Source organism: Mauremys mutica, chromosome 8 (assembly GCF_020497125.1).
Source record: "Mauremys mutica isolate MM-2020 ecotype Southern chromosome 8, ASM2049712v1, whole genome shotgun sequence".
Classification (NCBI taxonomy): domain Eukaryota; kingdom Metazoa; phylum Chordata; order Testudines; family Geoemydidae; genus Mauremys; species Mauremys mutica.
The window spans coordinates 15,469,600-15,495,421 of record NC_059079.1 but is presented as its reverse complement, the minus strand read 5'-3'; the positions used below and the strand labels follow the sequence as shown (position 1 = coordinate 15,495,421).

Genomic DNA, 25,822 nt, shown 5'->3' with positions numbered 1-25,822 from the left:
TATGGATTAGCAGACACAGGACGTGTAATAAAAGTAACATTTTCCTTATTCAATCACCAGTGGTTCTCAACCTATTTTCCATTGTGGGCCACATATGCGGCCCACAAAGTGTTATGTGGGGCGCGTCCACTACTACCTGTATGGCTGTGAGGATGTCACATGGGCCACAGCTCCTGGCCGCAGGTTGAGAACCACTGAATCAGTCCCTGAAGGACAGAGACTGGGAGTCAGAGTCACTCATGAATCTGTTGTCTCTGTAAAAAACAGGACTTGCTGTCCAACACTCTGGAAAAGGACTGAACTGTGATTGCTAATGAACTTTCTTCAGATACTTGGTTGCTCATATCATCAGCTACTACATTAGAAATGTGCAAAACTGGGACTGGATATAGTTTTGAAAAACTTCATCAGTTATGGTTTGATTTTGCAAAATCAAAACTTGATCCCATTTTATCCTAACCACCAAGTCTGGAAGTTGGTGCATTGCATAAATGGTCCAAGTTGTGGCCCATTTCCAACTGTATATAGTGTGAAAAATAAATCATATGTATCTACTTAAACCAACAGGGAATCTGGCCTATTGACATAGTAAATGTAAGTGTTCACAACATTTTTATTTGATTACTTTGATAACTGGGCTGCACTGAAAGTTCTAGTAGTAAAAGAAAGCACTGGCTTTTAACAATGATCTGTTCAGTTTTTAGTGAGGGTGCCGATGATAGAAACGGTGGCATCACGTATTTGACAATTGTTACTACTACTTCAAGCCAGCTGCCGCATCCCAGCCCCCTTAGTTCCAACACCAGGGATCTGTTATGTCTGTTAAGCAGCTAATACCATTGCCATAATAATAGCCTATCTTGAGGATGTCAACTTGCCTTCTAGTTAGTGTTTCTGTTTAAGAAAAAAAATGGGCTTGTCAGGAAACCATTGCAATCATACCTTACACCTTTTTCCCCTCTGTGCATTCCTTACATGTATATGCTTGTCAAAAACTGGAATGTGCTGTGGTCTCTGCACCGTGGCTTTAACATCCGTCTTCGTTCACACTCAGCGCAGATTCATCCCACTGTAAAATATCCACCCTTTGAAATAGATCTGTAATTAAACTTTCTGGCAGAACAGTTTTCATAACTGCCGGTAAAGAAATGTTTTGTATTTTGACTTTTGAACCGCTCCAGAGGAGTTGGATTTCTTTTTATACCTAGTCCATCTCAACACGAAAGGGGAGGTTTAAAACGAGCTAATTTTTAATTCACTTGTTACCGCTTTTCCTTTTCACATCACGTGCTACATTGCGTGTGCTCAGTCAACGCTGTCTCCTGGTGACTTATAGTGATGCTGCTCCAGGTCAGGGATTCCGTGACAAGGATGCGGGTCTATCCCTGGGCCCGATCCTGTAGTCTTGTGTACCCCCCAATTCCCATTTGAATTTAGTGCCACTAGCGACCTGAAGCCCCGATTCAGCCAACGTAAGTCTCCCTTTAATTTCACTGGGCTCTGGGTCAGATCTATATGAACAGGTATGTGCCTGGGGGGGGGGGGGGGTAAGCGTGTGTTTTTGCTTCGCTTCTGTGTACGTCCCTCCTGGGCACATGCACAAACCGGGGGTGGCTGGTGCACCGGGCGGGCGGCAGCGGCACCGCTCAGCTGGCCGGGCGGCGCGAGCCCTGCACGGGCCCGGGGCGCCTGCAATGGAGCGAGCCCCGGCTCGGCTCATCTCCCCGCTGCCTCCCGGCGGAGCCGCAGCCTCGGCCCGGCCCCGCAACAGCGCGCCGCGTCCCTAGCAACAGCCGCTCCCTCCCGGCCCGCCTGCGCCCGCTGCAGCGGGGCTCCCCCGGGCTCTCCCGCGGCCGGACGCACGCGCCCAGGCAGGGGCTGCAGAAGAGGTGAGCGGGGGGACGGAGGCGTCTCCCTGGGGCGGATGCACCTGGCTCTGCTTGGCTCCTCCCTGCCCCTGCGCTGGCTGTGCTCTGCCGGGGGGGGGGGGGCTGTGCTTTCCTCTCCGCTTTGGGGAGATGAGCAGCTGGTGGGAGGGAGGGAGCAGGGGCCCCAGGTTTGTGTCATTTTTGGTGGGGCCCAGAACAGGTCCAAGCAGAGCCATCCCATCCATAGGACGGGCCAGGGCGCTTCAGCGGAATGCGGGGTCCAGGGCGGCCTGGGGGGTCAGCGAATGACCCAGCCCCAGCCCACCCCTCCCTGTCCCCCGTTCCTCCCCTTCCCCCAAACGCCGGCCCCGCCTCTTTCTGGCTTCCCTGCCCCAAGCGATGCTGGGAGCGGGCACAGCGGGACAGGCTGGGGCCTGGTCGCTAGCCGCTGCCGGCATCAGGCCCCCCGCTAAGCCCCCAGGCCGCCCTGCACCCCGAGTCCCCCTGAAGCACAGGGCCCCCCAAAGCACTAGACATTGGCGGAGCCGGCCCAAGTTCCTAAATATTGGTGGAGCACGGGGCCCACGGGCCCATATAACTCGCCGCCTGTGGGAGAGGGGCATCAGGAAGAGCCATGTCAGTGTCCCCTGCGAAGCTGAGCCTTATCTGTATCCCAGCTGCCTTTATGCCCTGTAGTTTTCTTCAGAGGGAAAACCATTCCTTCCTCCTCCTAGCCCATGAAACATCCTGACACGATCTTTGCTCAGCTGATTCCTTCCAATGCTGCCAACTTGATTGTTTATCAGAACCTGGGTTTTATTTTTTTTTCCTACCAAGAAATTTTGGATTTGAATCTGCAGTCCAGGAAGGAGTGAGTTTGGGCAGTTGGGGTAAATCCACATAGATCCATCTAAGTCAATGCAGCTACACCGATATACACCAGCCGAGGCTCTGTCCCCACCCCATATGCAGTTCCGTTCATAAATGGAGAGAGGCAACTTTCTCTATCCCACTGCCCTCTTACCAGTCAAATACAGTTGGTGATGACATCTTGTTTAATGTTACAGGAGAGTGGGAATGGACAATATATAGACGGCTAGTTGTACTTGATGCCAATCATGTCTTCAGTCAGGAATGTTCCCTATGGGGCTGATGCACATACTGAGACTATTGTAAAAATCATTGGGAGCAAGTATGTCCGGTGCATTGTGGAAAAACCAAAAATGTAAGTATGATGCTGAAGAACTCTATAGCATATGAATGTCATTGTTTGTTTCAGGAAGCATCACTGAAGGAATTTGAAATGCTGGATAGGTTTAAGATGACAATAAAAATAAAAACAAGACCGCAAATTGTAGCCTATAAGTACTTAGGGACAAGATTTTTTTTTAAAGTGGGTGCTTGATGTTAGGCTCATAAATCTATATGTAAGCACCTAATTATGCAGCCTGATTTTCAGATTGTGCAGATGTTATTAAATTCCAGTGGAGCTCCTGGGTATGCAGCACTTTTGAAAATCAGGCGCCTCACATGCCAAAATATGGTCCAGGTTATCAAAAGAGCTCAGCAAAAAATGAGGTTTTCAAAAGTATTCAGCACCCACCAGCTTCCACTGAGACCACTGGGAGCTGCCAAAAGCTGAGGATGCTTAAGGAGCTGGCCACTCAATTTAGTGACCTAAATGGGATGTAATCTGCTCTGAAAATCTGGCCTTTAGGAGTTGGGTTTGCAAAGCTGCCCAGGAGCTGTGGAAACCCAGGGCAACATTTTCAAAAGCATCTAAGTGATTTAGGAGCCTACCTTCCATTAAAAGTCCATAGGCGTTAAGCACTTTTGAAAATTGTAACCCCCATTTATTTCTAATGGGAATTAGGTATCTGAATCCCTTAGTGATTTTGAAGATCCCACTTCTAACTTTAGGCCCTCATTTTGAAAACCTTGGCCTGAAAAAGAGATAGCTGGATGACAAATAGGAATTGGCTACTTAAAAAGAAAATGAAAAGAGAGATGTTAATATCTAACTTCTAAATCTAGCAATAGAAAACATTTTATTGTACGTGCAAGTAAAACTAAATAAATCAACCATTAGTTAGGTAGCATTATAGGCAAAATAGCAGCACTCACAGGAAATGAGATAGTTTTCTTGCAGTTGTGCTTTCAAAAAAACCTCCACCGACTCTCTTTTAAAAACCCAATCCTATATTTCTCTTCGTGAACTGGACTGGAAAATTTGGACACCATGACTTATAAAAATTTATGATTTACCACTGGTTCTTCTAATCTAGTAGATAACATATCACATGTAGTAATTTGTTGGTGGTGTTTAGTTAACTTGTTTATTGTGCATAAGAAAGAAGGGTATTAATCATAAATTATCAACTATAAGAATTTTCCATGGGCGTTGCCTTTCTTCCTTTTGCCATAAGGGCCGGTCATCAAAAAGAAAATTCTGAAGAATTTGAGTGGTCTTCCAATTCAGTGTAACATGTGGTCTTAATTAAAATACATTTGATGATCTCCACCCAGTCAGCAGGGAAGAATAGTCCCTTCTTCTAGGACATTACAGTGGGGTATAAGAAATGACCTGCCTTACACAGGAAACCCAACTTGATGATTACTAACAGAATATGAGTCCAGTTGTTGAAAGTCCAATCTAACATCAGTGAAAGAGTGAGGGAAACTGAGTATAAACCCAATGGAACCTTTAAGCAAAGATCCATTTTACATTCTAGAACATCCATAGACAAGTGTATTTGGCTAATCTCTGTGTGCCATCTGTGTGAGATCGAAATCATTCCTGCGACAGGATAATACCACTCCAGTTAGGTCAGTGGTTCAGTGACGTTCACTAGACCTGAGCCAAGTTGACAGCAGAGGTGAACTTGTCCCATGGTGCAGTAAATGTTCATTTGGGGTGGGGGTGGGGCAAAAGGGGAAGCTGCTGGGGCCCGGCGATTTAAAAGGGCCTGGGCTTCCAGCCACTACCGCGGCAATCGCTGGAGTCCCAGGCCCTTTAAATTGCTGCTGGAGCCCTGGGCAGCGTGGGCCAGGAAGCGCTGAAGGGCTGGCTGGGAAAGTCTGGCCTCAGCCCTGCCCCTTCTACCCAAGGCCCCGCTCCTTCCAGGGGCCCAGAGCTGTCCCCTCCTCCCCCCAGCACCACCTTGCCCAGGACTCCGGCCGCCATGCGTACCGGTAAGTCCTTTAAGTTACTTTCACCCCTGTCTACAAGTAACGGGACTCAGTACAGGAGTAACTGGATGAAATTCTCTAGCCTGTTACACAGGAGGTCAGACTAGATGATCTAATGGTCTTGTCTGGCTTTAAAAGATATGAATCTAGATTCCACTGATAATATCTGAGGGCTTCAATCCAAACAACTAACTTTCTAAGAACAGAATTTTGTACGTTACTGTCTAATCCAAATGCATATGGAATATATATTTGCATAAGGCTATGTCTCTGCTCCTGTTTTTCGCAGCAAGGCAAAGGAAGGCATGAAAGTGGAAACTCAGCCTGCACTCCGGAAATTGCCCGCTTGTAATGCAAGACAGACACATGGAAATCCTCCCGGTCTCAATAACCCTCTTTGTCAACAAATCAGTTATGACCTAGATTATGAAAGACGAAGCAGAGAGAAACAGGAAGAACACGAGTCTAAACAACTGCAAACAAGCAACAGCAGATTTCTGGATGGCAAAGTGAGTTGCTATAAACTGTAGCTGCAACATTTTGAATTGCACAATCATTTACAGGGAAGATCCATGGATAATACTTAATGTTGAAATAACCAGGTCTCTTTGCAGCAATATGAATATTATGTGCACTAGGAACCTAGTAACGCAATCCTTATGTTTGTGAGCACTTACTCATGCAAATAGTCCTGCTGAAGTCAAGTTGAATAAGAATTTTGCCCTCAGGTCCTTAGTACCTTGAGGATCTCAAAAGGCATTACTGATGTTAATTCATCTGCACTGTGTCTCATGAGATAAATAAGCAGGATTATACCCATCTCACAGATGGATAAACTGGCTCACAAAAGTTTGATCAAGAGCTAGGCATAATTTTCTGGAAGGTCTGTCGATTAATTGTGGTTAACTCACGCGATTGACTCAAAAAATTAATCACGATTAAAAATTAATCTTGATTAATTTCTGTTTTAATCACAATGTTAAACAATAGAGTATCAATTGAAATTTATTAAATATTTTGGATGTTTTTCTACATTTTCAAATATATTGATTTCAATTACAGCACAGACTACAAAGTGCACAGTGCTCATTTTATATTATTTTATTACAAATATTTGCACTGTAAAAATGATAAACAAAAGAATTGGTATTTTTCAATTCACCTCATACAAATATTGTAGTGTAATCTCTTTATTGTGAAAGCACATAAGGCACAAGGTGGTGGAACATCAGGAAAGTGTCAGTTCTAAATTATTTTTCTTTTCTTTTTGAAATTTTCTTCCATTTTATTTTTTAAAAAATTCAGAAACATTAAAAATGCTTGAAATTGAAATGGAACATTTTGTTTTGGGTCAAAAGAAATATTTATTTTTTCTTTCTTTCTTCAGAATAGCTAGCGAACCAAAAAAATCCATTATTTGCCCAGCTATACCTGGACCCTAGATTTTTAGAAATGTTTGGGGTACCTCCCTTTGTGGGTGCACAGCTTGGAATGCCCGACCTGACTTTGAGAGGTGCTGTACACCCCTGAGTCAAACTGAGTGAGTCCTAGAGGTTGTGCTTAGGGGGGGTATGGCTTTAAAAATTTAGACTCTGCCTCACACATGGGACAGTGCATAACAGCATTGTCCTGGGGGAGTGGGGGGAATTGTGCCTTTTTGAGTGCTGCTCCCTTGCTTGGGGGAATTAACTCACTGGAGCCCTTTACTAGGTACAGCTGACTTCCCCGTTTGTGCCAGCTCAGCATGTTAACTCTGCCTACTCCCTGGCCCTTTGACCCTCTCTCTGCCCCCTGCTTGGAGAAGTACCAGACTCACAGTCTGTGTTCTATCCCCCATATTCGATCCCCTGCGCCAAGAGCAAAAATGAAGGGAGCGCTCATGTGGCCATATAGGCGTGGAAGGGATCTTATTTGCCTTTATTCCACTGCACAGGGTCACAGTCCTGCCCTTTGGTTTTAAGACCAGAGACAAATTTCCACAGGAGAAGCTACAGAGATTTCTCCCCGCCCCAGGGAGAGAACGTATCTGTTTCCTCTTCAGTATGTTCAATAACTTCCCAGTCAGGAAACGTATTTCTTCCTTCTCTTCCTCTCTCCTTTGGTTTGCCGTGTCCTTTGCTAAATACCTAACAATGCTCTACATTGTTCCATGCCCAACTCTGCGGTCTTTGTGCAGCTTCCCCTCCATCCCTAGGAATTTCTGAAATAAACCACTTCAGCCCTTGTTTTGAAAGGCTGATATATGGGTCATCGTTTCCGTATTTGGGACCTACTGTATTTTTAATGCAAAGCAAACCATTTCAGGTGGTAGGAGATTAGGAATGCAGTGCGTGGGGAGGATGGTCGTATGTGCAGTAGTTATAAGAAAGGGTACTATCTGGGGACTATCAGAGCTGAAAGTAGCTAATCATTTGTTTATGTTTTAAACCTATTGCAAAAGGCAGCTCCTGGCATTCGTTTCTTTCCACATCAGGGCAGGTTTAGACTTCAGCAGAGGAATAAAGGAAAGACGTTACCAGTTCAGATATTTGTGCAATAAACTGATTCATTTATGCCAGGTTGCTTTTAGAAATGTTGGGCTTTAATTAATCTCTTGCTGAAAATAATGTGGACTGTTAACCCTAATCTCTAATGCAGGAGAGCATTTCTAATGCTCAGTATGAAACACTAAACAATGAGCCTTTCTACCTCTGCTACTGGAAAGTTGGATGCATTCCATAATTGTAACAAAATGGCTAGTGTTTGGGAGCACCACTGCCTTCTACTAGGTGGAATTAGAATGGCACATCTATGAGTCATAGCCACTATAATGCCAGCAGCTGATGGAAAGTTTCCTTCATCTTAAGTGGTAGGGGAATGTTTTCAGAGCTGGAGGAACTAATTATACTAATAAAATGAGAATTAATTAAATAGCTGTTCCAGTTAAGTATGTCTTCAGGATGTATTATTGTTGGAGTTTAAACATGTTTGCTTTCTAAAAAGGAATCACCAGCATATATTTTGTATGACGAAATATTTGTGTATGTCAATATTTGTACTCAGAGTATATTTTGGTTAGAACACAACTATTTCTTTTTCTTTGATTGCCTTATGTCTAATTCCACGTTTGTTCTTCAAGGTTTTGAAACCACCAAATATTCATTGTGTGTCTGTCCCATCAGGAGATCAGTCTTTGTCCTACATTCATGCCCTCCAAAAGCCATCCCTTAGAGCTTGGTCTTTAAGACAACATGTAGGACATCACCAGGTAAATGTTGTGAAATATTGCCAGAACTGGTCATCTATTTAATATTTTCAATGACAATTTGGTTCAAGTGTTGGGCTGCTAATGATGGGCTCAGTCCTCAGCTAGACCAAGTTTACAATCTGAACACGTGAGGGGAAAGAGCGGGGAAAGGAGCCAGGGGAGGGGGACTCTAAGCCACCTTTTTATCTCTCTGATCCTGAGCCAGACAAAACAGCCTTTGGTGTAACTGAGAGCAGCTGCAGGGCTGCTCTAAATTACATCACCAGCAGCTGAGAATCTGGAAACCACCACAAGCTCCCATCCTCCAACGTTTGACCCTAGCATGTCCCCTATACCAAAGAGGGGGACTGCAGCTTTGCCAGCTTTGTGCAACCCCAGGATTCCTCTGTGGCAAATGGAATCCTCAGCTGTCCATGTAGGGGCAGCTTTTCTTCTGTTGCTCAGCTTTAGCATGCAGCCAAGGGGCTGAGTGAACTGCTGTTTTGCTCAGCACAGCCATTGTAATGATGTTGTAAAGCAATCGCCATTCAACCATCTGCTTTACCATTCTTCATTCGAGTTACCGTATATTATATAACCAGATGTTTCTTTTCTAAATGATTTCCAGCAGATCATATGCCCAGGGCCAACAGAGTCACCCGAGGAAGAGGATTCTCTCCTGGCTCTCGTCAGAAATGAACTCAGGCTGGGTCCAGTTAGGTTAGCCGGGTTAGAAAAGCTGCAGAGAGAGCTTAAGACTCTGCATCCCATCTCCGGATTTCTTCCTCAGTCCCAGTTGAGCTCCCTCCTTCTGAAGCATGAAGTCCCTCTACAATTGCCAACTGTCAAGCTCCTCTTTGAGAGGTTTTCTGAGGCAAATGACTCTGAATTGGTATGTTCATCTGAATGTCTTAACTGGGGAAAAAAATCAATTAACCTTTTTCAATTTTTTTTTTAATTTATCCATGCAAGTCAAGTAAATAGAAGAGAGCGCTTAATAAGCAGTAACTTCCTTAGCTTAGACATGCTGGTATGTTAGGCTTTATTTGCTATTTGGGGATTAATCGGCAAATGTGGCCAAAACGACCTCTGTGTTTTAGACATTTTCTGTCTTCTAACATGCCTCCAGTGTTGCTACTGTAATTGATTACAGTAACTGACAGCAGAAGGGAAGTTGCAATATACTGGCAATTTTGCTTATGTATCACTGCCCATAGTGATTGAACTACAGATGTCATCAGATGGGATTTTCAGAATCATTCAGCGTCATCCTAATTCTGGAAGTTTTGCCCTTGACTTGAAAGGGAATTGAGTTAGTCCAATATTGATTTTTTGCAAATCCCACCCATTGGCTCCAACACAACCGCTAATGGAGATTCTTCTTCAGCTCAGGTAGTAGAGATGTGTATTATTTTAGGGAATGGTCCTGATGTTCCACCGTCTTGTGCCTTATGTGCTAAGTATCAGGCTACTACGTTCAGTGGTGCTGGACCAATTTTTTTAGTGGTCTGCTGAAGGTGGAAACCATGTATTTGGGTTGTTACTAGTACTTCAAGCCAGGGGGTGGCAGCACCCCCAGCACTCCTCGTTCCAGCACCTATGGCCACTGTCAGCATATTCCACTCTCTCTCATACCAGTACATTTACAGTTACATTTATGACCTACTTTGCACCCCTTTCATGGTCCCCCCGAATGATGCCTTCTCTTGTGCAGGGGACGCAGGGGTAGGATTTGCTCCTCAGTTTTAACATTAGCTCTTTCTAAATAACAATTACTAGGAAGGCAGGCTGTGTGGTGTGAGGGCTCGGTCAGCTTAGCAGTGCAGTGGTTATTGCGTCTTGTTAGGGGTATGCGGAACGAGGCACAGGGGAGCCCTTGTCTCATGGAGTCATTTCTGTAATACTGACGTAGCCCTATAAATCAGTCCTCCGACGCACACCCTCACCCAGCTCTTCCTGCCAGATCTCCCCATACACACACAAGACCTCCTGCTGCCCTACTCTTTCTTATCCCCCTAAACGTTCTGCTGCTACTCCACTAATCCGAGGGACCTGTCTCCCTCTTCTCCTCTTGCCCTCCACTGGCCTATCAGAGCCTGGTGCAAAGTCCAGTGAAGTCAGAGAAAAGACTCCCATTGATTTCAATGGACTTCAGTGGGCTTAACTGTTCATTTCAGGGGATTCATTGTACATCATGTACAAACATAAAAAGGTGCAAATCCAATATTTTTCATGTGTGAGACACCTTTTAACTTTGTAAGTAAAATTAAATGTGATTTTCTCCCCTAAAGCACTTTACTTTCACTTTAATTTTCTCAGGAAGATGCAATTTACGGGAGAGGTTATAACAGACTGACATTTTCCTATGCCCTTTGCTTGTGTTTGTACCTATCTGTTTTTTAAGGTAAATTCTGAAGAGCTGATTCAGTTTCTAAGACTAGCTGCAGCAGTTGAAATGCAGAATATCAAGACACGTGATCTGGGTCTTCAAGTGAAGAATGTAACTTTAAAGGATCAAAGCAAAAGGTTCTAGTTCTGTTTTTAAAATATATTTATTACTCTAAACAAATGAGAAAAGTGTCTGAGAAATCCTCCTTTTCCTGGTTTTCATTTAGGTGTTGTGTTTTCAGAACGTTTTCAAGCCTGCTCTTTTCACTGAGGATTCTGAAAGCAAAACTGGTTCTTCAATGATGAAATTAAAAAGCATTTTACGTAGCGTAGAAGAGCACAGATTTTTTCTAGCATCCATTCAAACCACTATGTGTTTCGGGTCACTGATCACCTACACTACATACTGCTAGAAGCATCATTTGAGATTATGCAGACTCCCCTTTACTTAACCTTGGCAAGGGAAACAGTTTCAATTAGAGACAATCTTAATAATTACCTTTTTATCCTTGTGTGTGTAATTGTGTGTGTGTGTGTATACATATATATATATATATATATATATGAGAAATGCTGGTTTGAAATCACTGGAGACTGAAGTATTCTATGTACAGAATAAGTACAGTACATACTCCCCCATCAACGTAACTCATCTGGATGAGAAAGGCTCCCACTGTCAGAGCAAACGATCACACTACTGAAAATGACAACAAGGGTGTTGACAGTGACTGTGACCTTATGTGATGTGAATATCAGCACACTAGAAATTGGATTTGAAACCACCATCTCATTTCTTATAGTCCACTGAGCAGGCAACAGACTTCTGTCACCGCTAGCCAAGGCTGGATTTTAGAACCTGAGGTCTAGTGGTGAAATCTTTTGTAGAGCTGGGAGAAGTTTTTACCAAAACTCTTTTTCAGCAAAAAATGCAGATACAGATTGATCAAAACCTTTTGTGAATTTGTGTCAAACTCACCAATTTATTTTAATCGAATAAACAAAAATTATGAAAAAATTGAAAGGACTTGATTGTTCATTTTTAATGAGTTGTTTTGATTTTTTATTCAAAATGACTTTTTGGTTTGAATTTCTTTCAATTTTATTTAATTTTTTTAAATGTTTTTAAAAAGCTCAAAATCAAAACAAAACATTACCTTTTGGGGCAAACAAAATGTTTCATTCAACCCCCAATTTTTTTTTTTTTTACTTTTCACTTTGCTGAAACTTTCAGAAACTTTTCATTGTGGGTGGACCTGAAATAATTTTTTTTTTACCTTTTTTTTTGTTGCAACTGACAGACAATCAAAAAACTCAGTTATTGATTATCTTTTGCTCTATTATCAGTCCGCGGAGCCACCCCTTGTACTGTACATTCCAGTCACTGTGTGGCACAGCAGCATTACGCAGTACCAACAATGTAACAAAGTTAGGAGCCATACACAAGTATGTCGTTTTATTTACACATGTATTGAGCTATGCTCTACCAGAAAAAGCCTGAGGCGAAGATCAGGCAGGTATTTATGATATTCAGCCAGCAGCCACATCAGCTCACCTATGCTTAGATCAGATCCTAAAAACAGCGGGACCAGTTGATTACTGAATGGGGAAACTTCCAAGGAAACCCCAGGAAGCATTAGTGGTGATTCAGTAGATGGGTCTCCTTCCTTCTGAGTCAGTATTGAACCAGGCCCCAGCATGGAGATAGGAGGCATTTAGAAGTACCATCTTTTAGGTGAAACCAAAAATCCGAGGTGCGTATACCATTAAAAAAACTTAAGGCATTTTTCACATGAATCACAGTGTTAAGCCTGATAATCTAGCCAAAAGGTAATTATGTTTTCCTTACCATGGCATTTTAGCTGGATTTGCTGTTTTTCTTTGCTTCCTACCCAACCCTGTTTTGTTGTGTTGCTGTGATCCGTTAAACAGCTGCCCCAGAACACCTCAGGGGTTCTCTATGGCTTGGGAGGGCAGTATACACGTAGAACACTTTGGGATCCCCTGTGGGGCAAGGTGAACTGGAAAGTATTATGTATTATTTTTATGGTAATCTGTATATTTTGATCCTCCAGCTCACTGGCTCCCGAAGACCCATTCCAGATCTTGAAGCAAATATTGAAGGAATATAAGGGGGAACTAGACATGGAGAAACTGAGCCTGAGTTTTCAAAAAGAAGATAAGTCTTTCTCCGGCCTTCTCTCTCTAAATGAGGTAAATAGGCCCCAGCACAGGGTTCGGTCTAGTCATGTAATCACAGGCAGACCACTCTCATTTAATAGCAGTGTAACACACTTGCAGCCACAGATGGACCATTTGTGTCAGTTATACGCATAGATCCTGTTACTATTGCAGAATGCATTTCAAAGCTATATTTTTATGCTTAAAAATAAGAAAAGAATGTGAATCCTGCAGAACTGGTCTAAAAAGACATGTCTACACTGCAATTAAACACTGGTGGCTGGCCCATGTCAGCTGACATGTGTCACAGGGCATGGGCTGGAGGGCTATAAAATAGCAGTGTAGACATCCAGGCTTGGTCTGGATCCCAGGCTCTGGGACCCTCTCCCCTTGTGGGATCTCAGAGCCCAGGCTACAGCCCAAGCCTGAATGTCTGCACTGAAGTTTTATAGCCCCACAGCCAAAGCCCCACAAACTTGGCTCAGCTGACCTGGGCCAGCCCCAGATCTCTTAGTGCAATGCAGACATATCTAGAGACACAGACTTTAAGAAGTGGGGAGACCCTCAAAAACCACTGAAGTCAATGGGAGTTGAGAACACTTGATACTTCGCAGAATTTGCTGGGCTTATATTGCTTTTGGTTACTGCTCTGCAGTATCCCAACAGCAGTGATCCCATGTCTTTGTTAAAGTAAAAAAATTGAAAGTCTGTGGAGTGGGAAGAGCTGAAGAGAGGGATGGGTGATGAGGCTAAAAGCTAAATCCTGGATTTGTTATACTTTGTGGTTTTGGTCAAGTTTAGAGCATTCCTATATGACTCCCACGGGATTTAAAATAATAGAAAGGCTTTAGAAAACAGTACATCATCTTCAGTGATAAATGACGTGCCTCATGCCTGCCTACAGGTTGGCTCCTTGGAAATTCAGTGGTGAATCTGAGATGAGTTTCTAAGCAGAGTGAATGCTTGAGGCTTCATACCATTCAGGAGGCAGTAACAACCAGAGGGCCATGGTGTCACAGGTCTGAAAAAAGGAGGAAGGGACGAATTAGATGAACTGTGTTGAATGTTGTTCAGTTTGGGGGTATTCAGCACAGAATTCTGAGCTCATCTATTGTTTTTTTTTAAAGATTTATGAGTTATGTTTAAGAATTATTGTAGAGCTGGTTGGAAAATGGGAAAAAAATTTCTGTAGAAAATTTCATCTTTTGTCAAAAAACAAAAAAAACTGAACATGTATGGCAGAAAACTGCCAGAGCTGCCCAAACTTTGGGGTTTTCAGCTTTCCAATGACAAAACAAAAATGTTCAAGGAAATTGGATGCTTTCTGTGAAAACTTTCATTTAGTTGAAAACCCATTTTCCATCCAAGAAATGGTTTTGAAGGAAATTTTTCAGCCAGACCTTATTCTTAATAAGATCTGCTGGTAATTTTTCTGCACAGACACTTGATTCTGTTTGCAGAATTTGCACATGGAGTTTAGCATGTTAAACGACTGCAGAATCAGGCTCACAAGAAGAAATGGCTCAGTCCTGGTCACAACTGCATATGTGCATATGCTGTTTTACTAGACTGTTTGCAAACACTTTGCCATGTATCTTTTATATTGCAGCTGATGGCTGTGATGTGCATTGGATTTATAATAAAATCTTCTCCTCGCAGTTGCTTTGCCGTAGATAATGATACCCCAAATTTCAGTGGGAAATCTTATCTTGTTTGCAGATTGAGACCATTTGCCAGAAGCGTAGACTAACTCTAACTCCTTTATTGCTGGAAGCTTTGCTCAACAACCATGATTTGTGCAAACAAGGCAAAATACAGTAAGTTTTTAATACCATCCAGACTTGATAATTCCTTCTAAAATAGACATTTGATTGTACAGGGTCAGCCTCACGCACAAGCGACAAAGCCAGTTGCTCTATGCATGGGCCTCTCCCATCCCCCTGTTTTTAGGTGTGTCATGGAGACTTTCAATTCACAGGCTGGCCCAATCTTCGCTCTGCCAGCGACACTGAAATGGGAGATCACTCACTGGTTTTCCATATCCCCTTCCTGGGAGCTTGAGATCCCACTCTTAGTTGGGACCCTGCCAGTTATAAGATCAAAATCGGGCTGACTTTGGTCACAGATACAGGGTAGAGTTCTTCATAGCATGACTGGAAGGAAGAAACCAACCCAAAGCCCTTTTCACATAAGCAGAACTTAGGAGAACCTTACAACGAAATCAAAGTACCTTAGCCCATACGAGGCTAATTTGCCCTTAGCCTGCAACAAAGACCTTAACCTAACTGTAGAGGAGTCTTCGTGTGGATTCTCATGTCTTGATTTAACAGGACTCTCTTGGCTCTCAGCAAACCACAGACTTCTCAAGGCTCACCTTCCAATGCTGTACATGTCACAGCACGGTGTGATGAAGGGCACCTTCGCTCCTATGACCTGCAGTGAGGAATTACATTTGTAAAGGATAAACTCTTCCACACACATACCATCTTTGGCTAAGGCCTTGCTTGTTAAATTAAAGCCATTTTGTTAAGGGCTTTAAAGGCCACTTGCCCGTAGACTGAATTACGTCCCTTTAGAGATTAAAAAATCCAATATAAACAAAATAAATCTAGGAAGCTGAATGCATGAATCATTGTTTTAGTATATACTGTCCATTCTAATCTGCCGTCCAATTGTGAAGCCATTCGGGAGGCTGTTTCTCAAGTAATTAGCAGGAATCTAGCTCTAAGCCACTTTCTGATTAAATGTGCTTAAAATCAATAAATCACGATGAGTGATTACAGTCACGTGAGATTAGCCTTGTCAAACAAAGCGGAACAAGTTATGTCCTCTCTGTAACTTGTCAACAAGAAAAATGGGGGCTAGGAGGAGGAATGCCTGATATTTCTATGCAGATTTTTCCACCTCTCTTCTTTAATTTATATTTCCTGGAGAAGTGAGGGGATCAGTTCAGTTTCTGGAAGTTACAGGATTGGGGAGATAAAGCTTTTGTAGCACCACCAAAAAACCACCACAGATTAACTCAACTGGTGGAAATTGGCATAGCTCTGTTGACTTCAACTCTCTGCACTAAGGATGTGGCCCATAAAGCCAAGTTTGTGTCCATCCTTTGCTTCAGTTGTAGATAGATAGTATTTTAAAAAATCCCAGAGCTGCAAAGTGCACTGGCAAATAGAGAGTCTGCCCTTTGGAAAATGTTGTCCTGAATGTATAGACAGTGCATTATGTGATGTATTGCATTTATGTGCACAATCTAAGCTTCGTGCTGGTGATTGTGGTATGCGCTGCTGCATATTTATAATGTCATTTCTTTCTTTAGTTCAAAAAACCTTTTTGTAAATGTATTGTTTATTTTTAATGATGTCTCTGACCTCCATTACCTAGCGCTCGGAAGTCAGACTGTTTGGGGTTTGTTTTCAAATATTATATTTCATTTTAAAATGTTTGCGCACGCAGGTGGAAGAAGTTTGTGGAATTGCTCAAGAAAGCTCATTCTGATGCGATTCCTAATTTGCCTGTTCCTGTGGGTAAGTGAAGTGGCTGTCACTTTAAATCACACCCAGGAGATATAACAAGCACCCTGAAAACACTACCTTTTCCAAAACCAAAGATCCCTGAAATATCTTCATCCTACATAGTGAGCTTTTTTCCAACAAGTGCCCTGCTGTTGATAATGCCACCCTGTCAAAGTGCCATGCTGAGCATTGGCCTTGTTTTTAAGAAATGAAAAGGTCTCACAAGTCTGGAACAACAACAAAAATCCCACAACCCACCACCACCAAAGCTAATTCAGTAAATGTTTCTCTTCACTTTAAAGAGCAGTACAGTGTATATTCTCCAATGGAAAACTGTGCATAATAATTGTGCACTCCTGGATCCATGCTGTCAGAACAGGAATTTCACTAGTTTGATATTCAAAAGCTATTCCTCTCTCTCTCTCTAGCAGGTAGCATGCACCTGTTTGGTTGCATGTAACCTCTCTTTTTTGCAGGTTGTCCAGTTGCTGTTGCAGAATTTTCAACTTAGAGAAAATGAAGAAATAGTGCAGCGTATAGGCCAGATCTGAAGCTGGGATAAATCGATGTCACTCGAGTATCCGTAAGGGAGCTTTCCTAATTTAAACCAGCTGAGGATTTGGCTCCATTATGCTCAGAAAGTAATTATCCTGGCTTCAAAGAAGACATTGGGCCCGTTGCTCCACTGCCTGACTCCTTATGTAGGCATTTACACCAGTGCCAAGCGGGTGTCCCCTGCTACCAAATCATGAGAATATTTTACATTCTCTTTGCATTGGTGCAAACAAGAACACATGGTGCAGGTCAATGCAGAATCAGGCCCTTTCCATGCAGAAGTGGTGAGCAAGCACATCAACATCACTGGGAGCTTTTGGTGCTTGGCCCCTCTGAAAACAAGACCCATATTTACAACAGCAAAATAAATGCAGTGTTTCAGGGACAATCTAGCCACTAATTAAGGATCTGTTGGTCATGTAGATTCCATTTGGCTGGCGCATCTGTACAGGGAGTCTGCTGACCGTATATTCTAGCCCATGTTTGGAAATCTTCAACGTGTTTCTCTTGTTCCAGTTACCTACACTGTCTGGGTACCGTCAGGGATTCATTTTCAATAATCTTTTCCTGTGTTTACTGATGAGTGGTACTTTTTTAACACTCTCCTTGATCCCACAGTGTAATCAGCCTCACTCAGAACATGTGTATTCTGCCTGTGTCTGTTGCTCATTTAATAGCCTACAAAATGCTAGCAAAACGGAGCCATATTGCAGATTTCCCTTCCAAGCTCCACCTATATGCTATAGGCCAGGGGTCGGCAACCTTTCAGAAGTGCTGTGCCGAGTCTTCATTTATTCACTCTCATTTAAGGTTTCGCGTGCCAGTCATACATTTTAATGTTTTTAGAAGGTCTCTTCTATAAGTCCATAATATATAACTAAACTATTGTAAAGCAAATAAGGTTTTTAAAATGTTTAAGAAGCTTCATTTAAAATTAAATTAAAATGCAGACCCCCCCGGACTGATGGCGAGGACCCGGGCAGGGTGAGTGCCACTGAAAATCAGCTCGTGTGCCGCACGCGTGCCATAGGTTGCCTACCCCTGCTATAGGCCAAATTCTAGACTTGGATGCATTGATAGGGCTCTCATTGAAATTCATAGTAGTGACTCTCAGGCATGTAAATCCAGAATTTGGCTTAAGTGAGCCAGACTAGGAGATGAGTACATGGGAGTCTAATTAGGCATAATTTACACGCTAAGAGATAGCAGAGAGCAGTGCAAATGGCATAAATTACAATAGCCCAACCTTTTCCATTTGTAGCTACTTACACTTTCCTGTTAGTTGCTTTTGCTCCTACCAATCCTCCCTTCTAGGCTCTTGGTAGGTGAGTCAAACTAGTTTAGACTCGCTAAGATTCCAGGGACAAATTCTAAGGAGTTGTGTAAATAGGTGTAAGTTACACCTGGGTAATGGCCTGCATTCAGAGGGAATCTGCGAGTGCAAGTCAGAGTAACTTGCACACTGAGGGGGCTAGAAGCAACTGTAAATCACAGCAGCTTAAACTCCTTTAGATTCTTCTACGCGCACTGACTCACTTCTGAATTTTGATCTTCCTGTCCAGAGCTTATTTCAGACAGTTAATTAGCACATTCTTGGCTGTCAGTGGCTGGACTGTGCATTCCTGAGAGGCACATGTTTTATGCACACAGATAATCACCAGAGCATTTATGTGCATAGATAATCACAATAGTTTATAAAAATTCACTTGGCCCTGGTAATTACTCTAGTTTGCTTTTTCTCTTTCATTTGTCCTAATATGGTCTCCTACTTCCCTGTCTAACTTGATTGGAAAAAAAACCAAACCAAAACAAAAAAAAAATAGGTAGATTTTCTTCAAACTCATTGATTTCTTTTGGTTCTACTGAATTTTTGACTGGCTGTAGTCACAAATCTTTTTGAAGAACCAATATATCAGGTGAACCTGAGCTATATTTCAGGACAATGGTTTTGTGTGAAAAACGTGATTGTTTCAGGTAAGTTTTGCTTTGAAATTTCAGATTCTTTCAAAGAGAAAAACAGGGATGAAGACAGAAATTTAAAAAAAAAGAAAAGAAAAAGAAAAAAAGGTGGAATGCCTAGTTTTCAAAATTTTCCAGGATATGTTAATACCTCTTTATAGTTTGTCCTGTTTGGAAAAGCTTTTTCCAAACTGTAGTGTGAAACAAAAATTATTCATTTTAAAAGACTTGAATAATATATAATTATAATTATTAATAATATAATATAAACAGATAATATAAAGTCTAGTTGAATAATTAGTGAAGAATCTCTCAAACCACAAAACTTTATATCCCAATTCAGATTTTAAAACCCCAAAATGTCTGGGGTGTTTGTAAGGAAGGGTTTGGTTCAGCTAATGACTATTTGCAAAATTTGGATCCAGCTCCACATTTTGAATGTCCTCAAGGACCCTGATGTGTGAGGTAGGATCCATCATTTGGATTCAGGCCCAGCTTTAATAGTCAATGTGTTTGCTTATATAGAGGCAGCTGGGTTTTGAGGGCTACTTCTTCCTGCTTCTGGTTTTTCAAAGCTGAAATGAAGGCTGGATTGTGAGCTATTGACAGGGACACTACACTAATCTAATAATCCTTAGAAAGTGTTATGGGGTTTTTAATATTCACATAATGGCCAAACCCTGTGTTCAGCCAATCATAATCATAGCATAGGAGCATATTCAGGATTCTAAGTTTGGACATGAACCTATAACCATCTGGTTGGAGACAAACCAGCTGTCTGTTGAACTATAAACACCCTTCATTCTTGGTGATAATTCATCTTTCCTACCATTGAAATTTTATACTGCAATCCATCTTGCTGTGCATAAATCAGTGTAATCTCCAAATAGATGGATATTAAGCAGGTATTGGAAGAGAATTGATTTACAGTACTTAGCCAGAGAATCATGTACAAGGGCTTGAATTTTAAGCTGCAACAGAGTAACTGTGAAAACACAGGGACGGGTTGGGCCAGCTAGGCATTGTTCCCCTTGCATAGAGGAAAGCCTCCTGGAGTGCGTAGGTGTGGGGGACAGAGAGGAGAGACCATGCCTGCCACATAACCCCTTGATGGGGTGCAGTATGTGTCATCCTTTGTAGCTGGCCAGTTCTGGAAAGTGAACACACGTGAACTAAAACTGGGGGGAAAAATGGCCTCTCAAAACCTTGCACATTTTACACATGCTGGATAGGACTAGGGTGACCAGACAGCAAGTGCAAAAAATCGAGACGGGGGTGGGGAGTAATAGGCTTCTATATAAGAAAAAGCCTCAAATATCAGGACTGTCCCTATAAAATCGGGACATCTGGTCACCCTAGATAGGACACATACAGCAGTAAAATAAAAGATAGTAACAGAGATTAGAAACTGGGAATAAACACCACTGGTAACAATCTAGTGGTAGGTACCCAGATGCCATGGTAATGAGCGGGATTCGAGAAGCTGAGTCAAATTCTGCCCTGAGGTGTGTGTCTATCTCTGAAATTGCATGGGGTCATCACAGAATTTGACCCAGTGGGAGTGGAAAGGATACCTACAAAGGCCAGATTTTCCCTTAAAGAGAGGGGGAGAAAGAGGAGTTTTAACACCACTCTTGGCTGCATAGATTTGTCTGTCTAAAATCTTGAATTTTAAAAAAGTTCCCATAAAACTATAGCAAAGGCAATGAATCGAGGCACAGAATTCACCAATGCAAAGTACTGAGATAGATGAGGGTTATGAGACAGTCGACTGCCCTTGTATGCAGTGCACCTGGGAAAACCGTGTAACAAGATGAAGATTTGAGCCAGTTCAACCCACAGAGAAGGGCACATATTTGCTAAAAGTAGGGGAAAGATTTTTTTATGATTATGATTTTTTTTTAAATTAACATTAAAATTCTATCCTTCTCCACACACTCCCCCCAACACCTAAACACCTGATCCAGCACTCAGTTACACCAGTGTAAATCCAGAGTGATTCCATGGTGTTAGGTTGAGTCAGTATGGATTTATATATGTGTAACTGGTAGCAGAATCTGGCTCTGGAGACTTTAGGAGCATATGGGACCCTAAAGTGTGGCAGGTGCTGTTTGGAAAATGGTACTCACAGAGCCCAGCTGGTAGCCACAGCTGAAATCTGCATAATCAAAATCTTCAGACTCAGCTGCTGTGCCTGGTTCAATTTCCATGGAAACAGATGCAGAACTGTAGAAAATTATGTACAGGTGTTTCCATTAAAAGGTCATTTTTAGCCAACAGCGATGACAAAATGGTAACTGACATGCCTCAGTTAATTCCCTGTATTTAGAACAGGAAATGATGGCCATCTCTTAGATATCACTGGGTAATAATTTTTGGCAAATGCTGCTATTTCATTAATGGCAACTTCTGTGGGTGCTTTATTAACACACTGTTTCTACAGAATCCAGGCAACCCAGATCTGTTTTGGCCCATATCTTTGTGCTCTCCTCTCCATTTCTGCCCAGAGCAACCTTGCATAAACTCCTAGTTCTGTCATAATTTCCTTCAAATGGATCTGCCAGCCATCATTCTGTTAGGGCTGGCTAAGAAATGGAATGTTTCTCCAACAGGAAACGTTGACATTCCAAAGTTAGGTTCCATTCTGAATCGGCCCAGAAAGTGGAAATATTGGAAAACTTCACTAGGTGAAATGTGGCAAAATATTCCATATCAGAAATCTCGAAATGAAAACTTGTGGGCCTTTAAACATAGCAACATATTTTGTTTTAATTCTCATGATTGGAAAATTGCAAAAAATGTTGTCCACATTGCTGTGTTCTCACCCAAAATGTTGATGAAGCCAGGTTTCCAGATAGGAATATTTTTGCGTGAAAAATTTTGACCAGCTGCACTTATTCCAAAACATCAACACAATTCTGACTCTTTCCTTGCTGAAATTCACTCAGCTTGAGCTGTAACCTACCTACATCCCATCGATTGGAATGTAACTGCCTGCAAAGCATTTTGTGGTTGCTTTGCATGAAAGATATCATACAATTGACAAGTTGCATTTCTGCTGTGATTGACTGCAGCTGGGCTGGATTCCTGTGTGACCCATTTGAATAGAAGGAGGGATTTCTCACCATACACTGAGGGCGCAGAGCAGTAGCAGAGCTGCTCTGTGGAGACTGCTCCATCCCCATTGCTGGAGAATCCTTCAAAGTCCTTGCCCACACAGGGATCCCCTCCAGAGATACTCATTGAATTTACGAAGGTGGTACACAACCACCTCACTTGCACAGCAGAAAAGCACTGGTTCTCAATGGTGGGGGCAGCTTTTGCCTATGAGAGAAGTTAAACTTTACTAGAGTGATTGAAAAACTAAAAGTAGCACCTTCGTTCCCTGCGCAGTGGTGGGCAAATTGAGAATCGAGATCATCAATAACAGCCAGGCCAGTTGGGCATTTGAACCCAAGCACTTGCTCATATTTTAAAAATGTACTTGAAAATGTGTGTTGCACTAAGCATTGGCGACATAGTCCTTCATGTTTGTTCAGGGCCCGATCCAGTGCTCGAGTGAAGTTATTTCCATTGGCTTCAATGAGCATTGCATCGGGCTCATTGTTTCCAAAACCCATTGTTGCGATTATTTTTATGGAGCACCTAGATGCAAGAAATTCTTATGAATGTTTCCATTTTAGGGGAATTCAAAGAGGAAATCAGCGATGATGTGGCTGCCCATCTGGTATGCTCAGTAGAATGGATATAGACAAATAGCTGATAAGTATCTTTGGTTGGTATGTTACAGATGATCTTTTATATAACCGTCTCTACAATGGAGAAGGCAAGTCTGTAACTTGTTTTTTCTCAATTAATAAACCAAATATTAATATCCAGTCAACAGCATGGGCCAGACCCTGTGCCTACTGAAGTCACTAGTGGTTTTTCCTGGCCTCAGTGCCCCAAAACTCAGCCCAGCAAAGCACTAAAGTGCATGTGTAACTTTAGCATATGAGTACTCCCATTGGTTTCAGTGGAATGACCTTCATGCTTAAAGTTGCACAAGTTAGTGAACTGGGGCCCTATGACTTAACGAGCTGTGAATAGTGAACTGGGGCCTAGTCTTTCCTTTGTGTTTGGAATGCTTGTATAAGTCGGGGAGTGTCTGTATTTATTATTATTATTAAAAGTGACCCAGCCTCTCGCTACACTTGCTTCCTGCTGTAAAACACTTCAGGAAATACTATCAATATTGGCAGCCCATGTGAAAGGAAATAATGACAAAATCCCCTCAGTCTTGGCTTGAGAGCTGTCTTCTGACTACTATTGCAAATGAGGTTGTGGAAAAGTGCAGTGACGCTACATGGTATAACGGCTGGTAGCCAAAACTAGATAAATTCAGAGTGGAAAGAAAGCATACGTTGTTAACAGTGCGGGTAGTTAACCATTGGAACAACTTACCATAGGTCATGGTGGATTCTCCATCACTGACAATTGTTAAATCAAGATTGGATGTTTTACTAAAAGATCTGCTCTAGGAATTATTTTGGGGAAGTTCCCTGGCCTGTGTTATACAGCAGGTCAGACTAGATTATCACAATGGTCCCTGCTGGCCTTGGAATTGATTAATCTATGAAAAAATACCTGCTCCTCGGTAAGCAATGGGGTAACTGCAGCTCAGCTTCCTCAACCCATCCCATCGTGACTATCAATTGACCGAAAGGAGAATGCCTGTGGGAAGGAAGAGCTCCAGGATCACTGGGTTTCATCCCAGGCTGGGGGATTTTTTTGTTGATTTGCTTTTAATTTTCTTGTGATTTAATATTTGGTCATCAATGTGATTTCAATGGGATTTAGGCACCTAAATAACTTTAAGGATCTGGGCTCCATAATCCATATTTAAGAAATTCACTGTGGATTTAGGAGCCTAACTTTACACTCCCAGGTTTGAAAGTTTTGGCCCATTATTCCTTGAGGGTAAACACTTGCTGGGCTGTGTTTCTGCTGAAGCCTCCACCAGCTGGCGAGGGTGTCTTAAGGCTATCCAGACTTGGAAATGGCCCTGACTTGGCCTTTGGTGGTCAGTAGTCAGTTCAGTGCACCAGTGCATACCCTGGAAGCATAGACAGTGGGTACTGACTGGGCAGAAATCGACCTCAGTTAGTGAATCCAAAGCTTGCCCTAGTCTACATGTGGGGATCAGCACAAGTGCAGCTTCAGCAATGGCTGAGTTTGGGCTATTTCCGGAAGTAGACAACACTCTAGACCAAGCCCACGACTGTGGTGTTCATAGCTGCCTTAAACACAAAAATATTCTGTTGTTGCCATTTATCCAGCATTACACTGTGGCTAATAGTTTTAATCTTACATTTCCATTTACATTTCTTGGTAGCAACTTGTGATTGAACAGCAGGGACTGAATTTTCTTTGCACTCACCATTGACTGAAAAGAATTGTCATGTGGAGAAAACCACCGCTTTAGACCCCATACAGTGCTACCAGTTTCTCAATAGGCCTCATTCTTTCGCTTGACGCCACACCATAGATTATTGTGAGTGGAGACCTCCCTGGCATAACAAATTGCTTTTATGGCACCCCTAGTGGAAACAGGATGCTAATTAGCCCTTCATCATGAGACTCCGCCATTCAGAGGAATACTTGCTGAAGGAAAAGAGAGGAACTTCACAGATAACTTTTAAAATAGCCATTTTATGAACTGTTAAAATGGAGAGGGTGTGGTCAAAGAAAACAACTGCATGTGACTAATTTGTTCAGTAGCCAGGGAAGAGGCAGGAAATGAGGGAAGGGATCAGAGTTAGCAAATGTATGCTGGCTGTCTTCAGATCACAGCTCTAAACTATGGTGAGTAGGCCTGAAAATAACCTGTTGTGCCAACTTTGCGCTTTAGCCAGTCACTGAAATGCAATGCACTGTAAACCTAGCCTGCCAACTGTCCCAGTGAAGTGAGGAAGCTGGTTATCAAAAAACCCATTTAGTGAGTTCTGGGCAACGCTTGGCCTTGTTACGTTTTTCCTTCCAAGTAAGGATGGTCAGACTGAGAAGGATGGGTGTGCTGTGCTGGGCAATGCCTTGTGGTGGAATCACACCAGCCTAGGGAGATTTATTGTACCTCCATTCGCCTAGGATCAACTCTATCTTCCCTCTGTAGAAAACTATTAGTGGTTAGTTTTTGATTCACACCGTTCAGTCCTTCCCTTTGCAGGAAAACACCAAAGAACATGAAATTCTTGCTTCCAAGACTTGGGTTCGAAACTATCCCACCACTGAAGGAAAAGAAAGACCAGTGATCCAGTCTTTCTTCAGTCCAACTGACTCCAGTGACTCTGAAGAGCAGGAGGCCTGGATAGACCGGTTCAGAAAACTAGAGAAAGCTCTTTATTTGTGCGATATAAAAAACACAGGTAATGTTTTAAAAGACAGCCTGTAGGCTTTACTCAATGGACCACCCACCCGAGTAAGGGATCAGAGCTATTATTTGAAAGTAATTTGCTTTGTAAAACACTCGAGATCAGATGGATGTCAGTTTGAGTTCTAATCCCAGCTCCACTATGAACTACTTGCATGACACTGGACAAGTCACTTAAAATCTCTGTGACTTATTTTCCTTATATGTACAATAGAGCTAATAATACTGCCCAATGTCAGAGGGGTGTGGGGTGCTCTTGAATATTCTGCCAAGGGGTGCCATAGGAATGCCTGTGAAGAAATACATCTCAAAAGAAAAAATATTAATTACTATTGAAGCCAGAAGGAAGGGTCTGAAAGTCGGGTGGGTCATATTCTGCTCTTGGGTGCACATATGTGGCTCCTTTGGCTTTACAAGCTACCTGCTGTCATCGCCATTGTGGTTCCTTCCTGGCACCAGCCAGACGTCCTGATAGACCCCCTGAGCTCCTTGGCTCATTCCCAGCCTGAGGGAGGGCTGAAGAACTAACAGGATG

General features: G+C 42.5%; 1 protein-coding gene and 1 long non-coding RNA gene across 4 annotated transcripts in view; one reads left to right on the top strand and one right to left on the bottom strand.

The window, feature by feature from the left end:
* The first annotated feature begins 1,335 nt into the window (after positions 1–1,335).
* Positions 1,336–25,822, top strand: part of C8H1orf87 (chromosome 8 C1orf87 homolog) — a 27,074-nt gene continuing 2,587 nt past the window's right edge. Inside the window, exons 1-11 of one of the 3 annotated variants that reach the window (XM_045026935.1) lie at positions 1,336–1,472; positions 2,936–3,093; positions 5,347–5,566; positions 8,176–8,304; positions 8,915–9,175; positions 10,688–10,809; positions 12,744–12,882; positions 14,569–14,666; positions 16,306–16,376; positions 22,562–22,605; positions 25,084–25,282. In XM_045026935.1, the coding sequence (XP_044882870.1) occupies positions 2,978–3,093; positions 5,347–5,566; positions 8,176–8,304; positions 8,915–9,175; positions 10,688–10,809; positions 12,744–12,882; positions 14,569–14,666; positions 16,306–16,376; positions 22,562–22,605; positions 25,084–25,282 (1,399 nt within the window). In that variant the 5' untranslated portion in view covers positions 1,336–1,472; positions 2,936–2,977. Of the gene's footprint in view, positions 1,473–1,698; positions 1,890–2,935; positions 3,094–5,346; positions 5,567–8,175; positions 8,305–8,911; positions 9,176–10,687; positions 10,810–12,743; positions 12,883–14,568; positions 14,667–16,305; positions 16,377–22,561; positions 22,606–25,083; positions 25,283–25,822 lie in introns of those variants that run through there. The other 2 variants (XM_045026933.1, XM_045026934.1) reach the window with 2 other exon arrangements.
* The window catches only part of LOC123375729, a 27,700-nt gene continuing 15,343 nt past the window's right edge, over positions 13,466–25,822 (bottom strand). Inside the window, exons 2-3 of the long non-coding RNA XR_006581572.1 lie at positions 15,224–15,282; positions 13,466–13,870 (exon numbers count right to left, since the gene is read on the bottom strand). This is a non-coding gene — a long non-coding RNA (uncharacterized LOC123375729). The remainder of the gene's footprint in view (positions 13,871–15,223; positions 15,283–25,822) is intronic.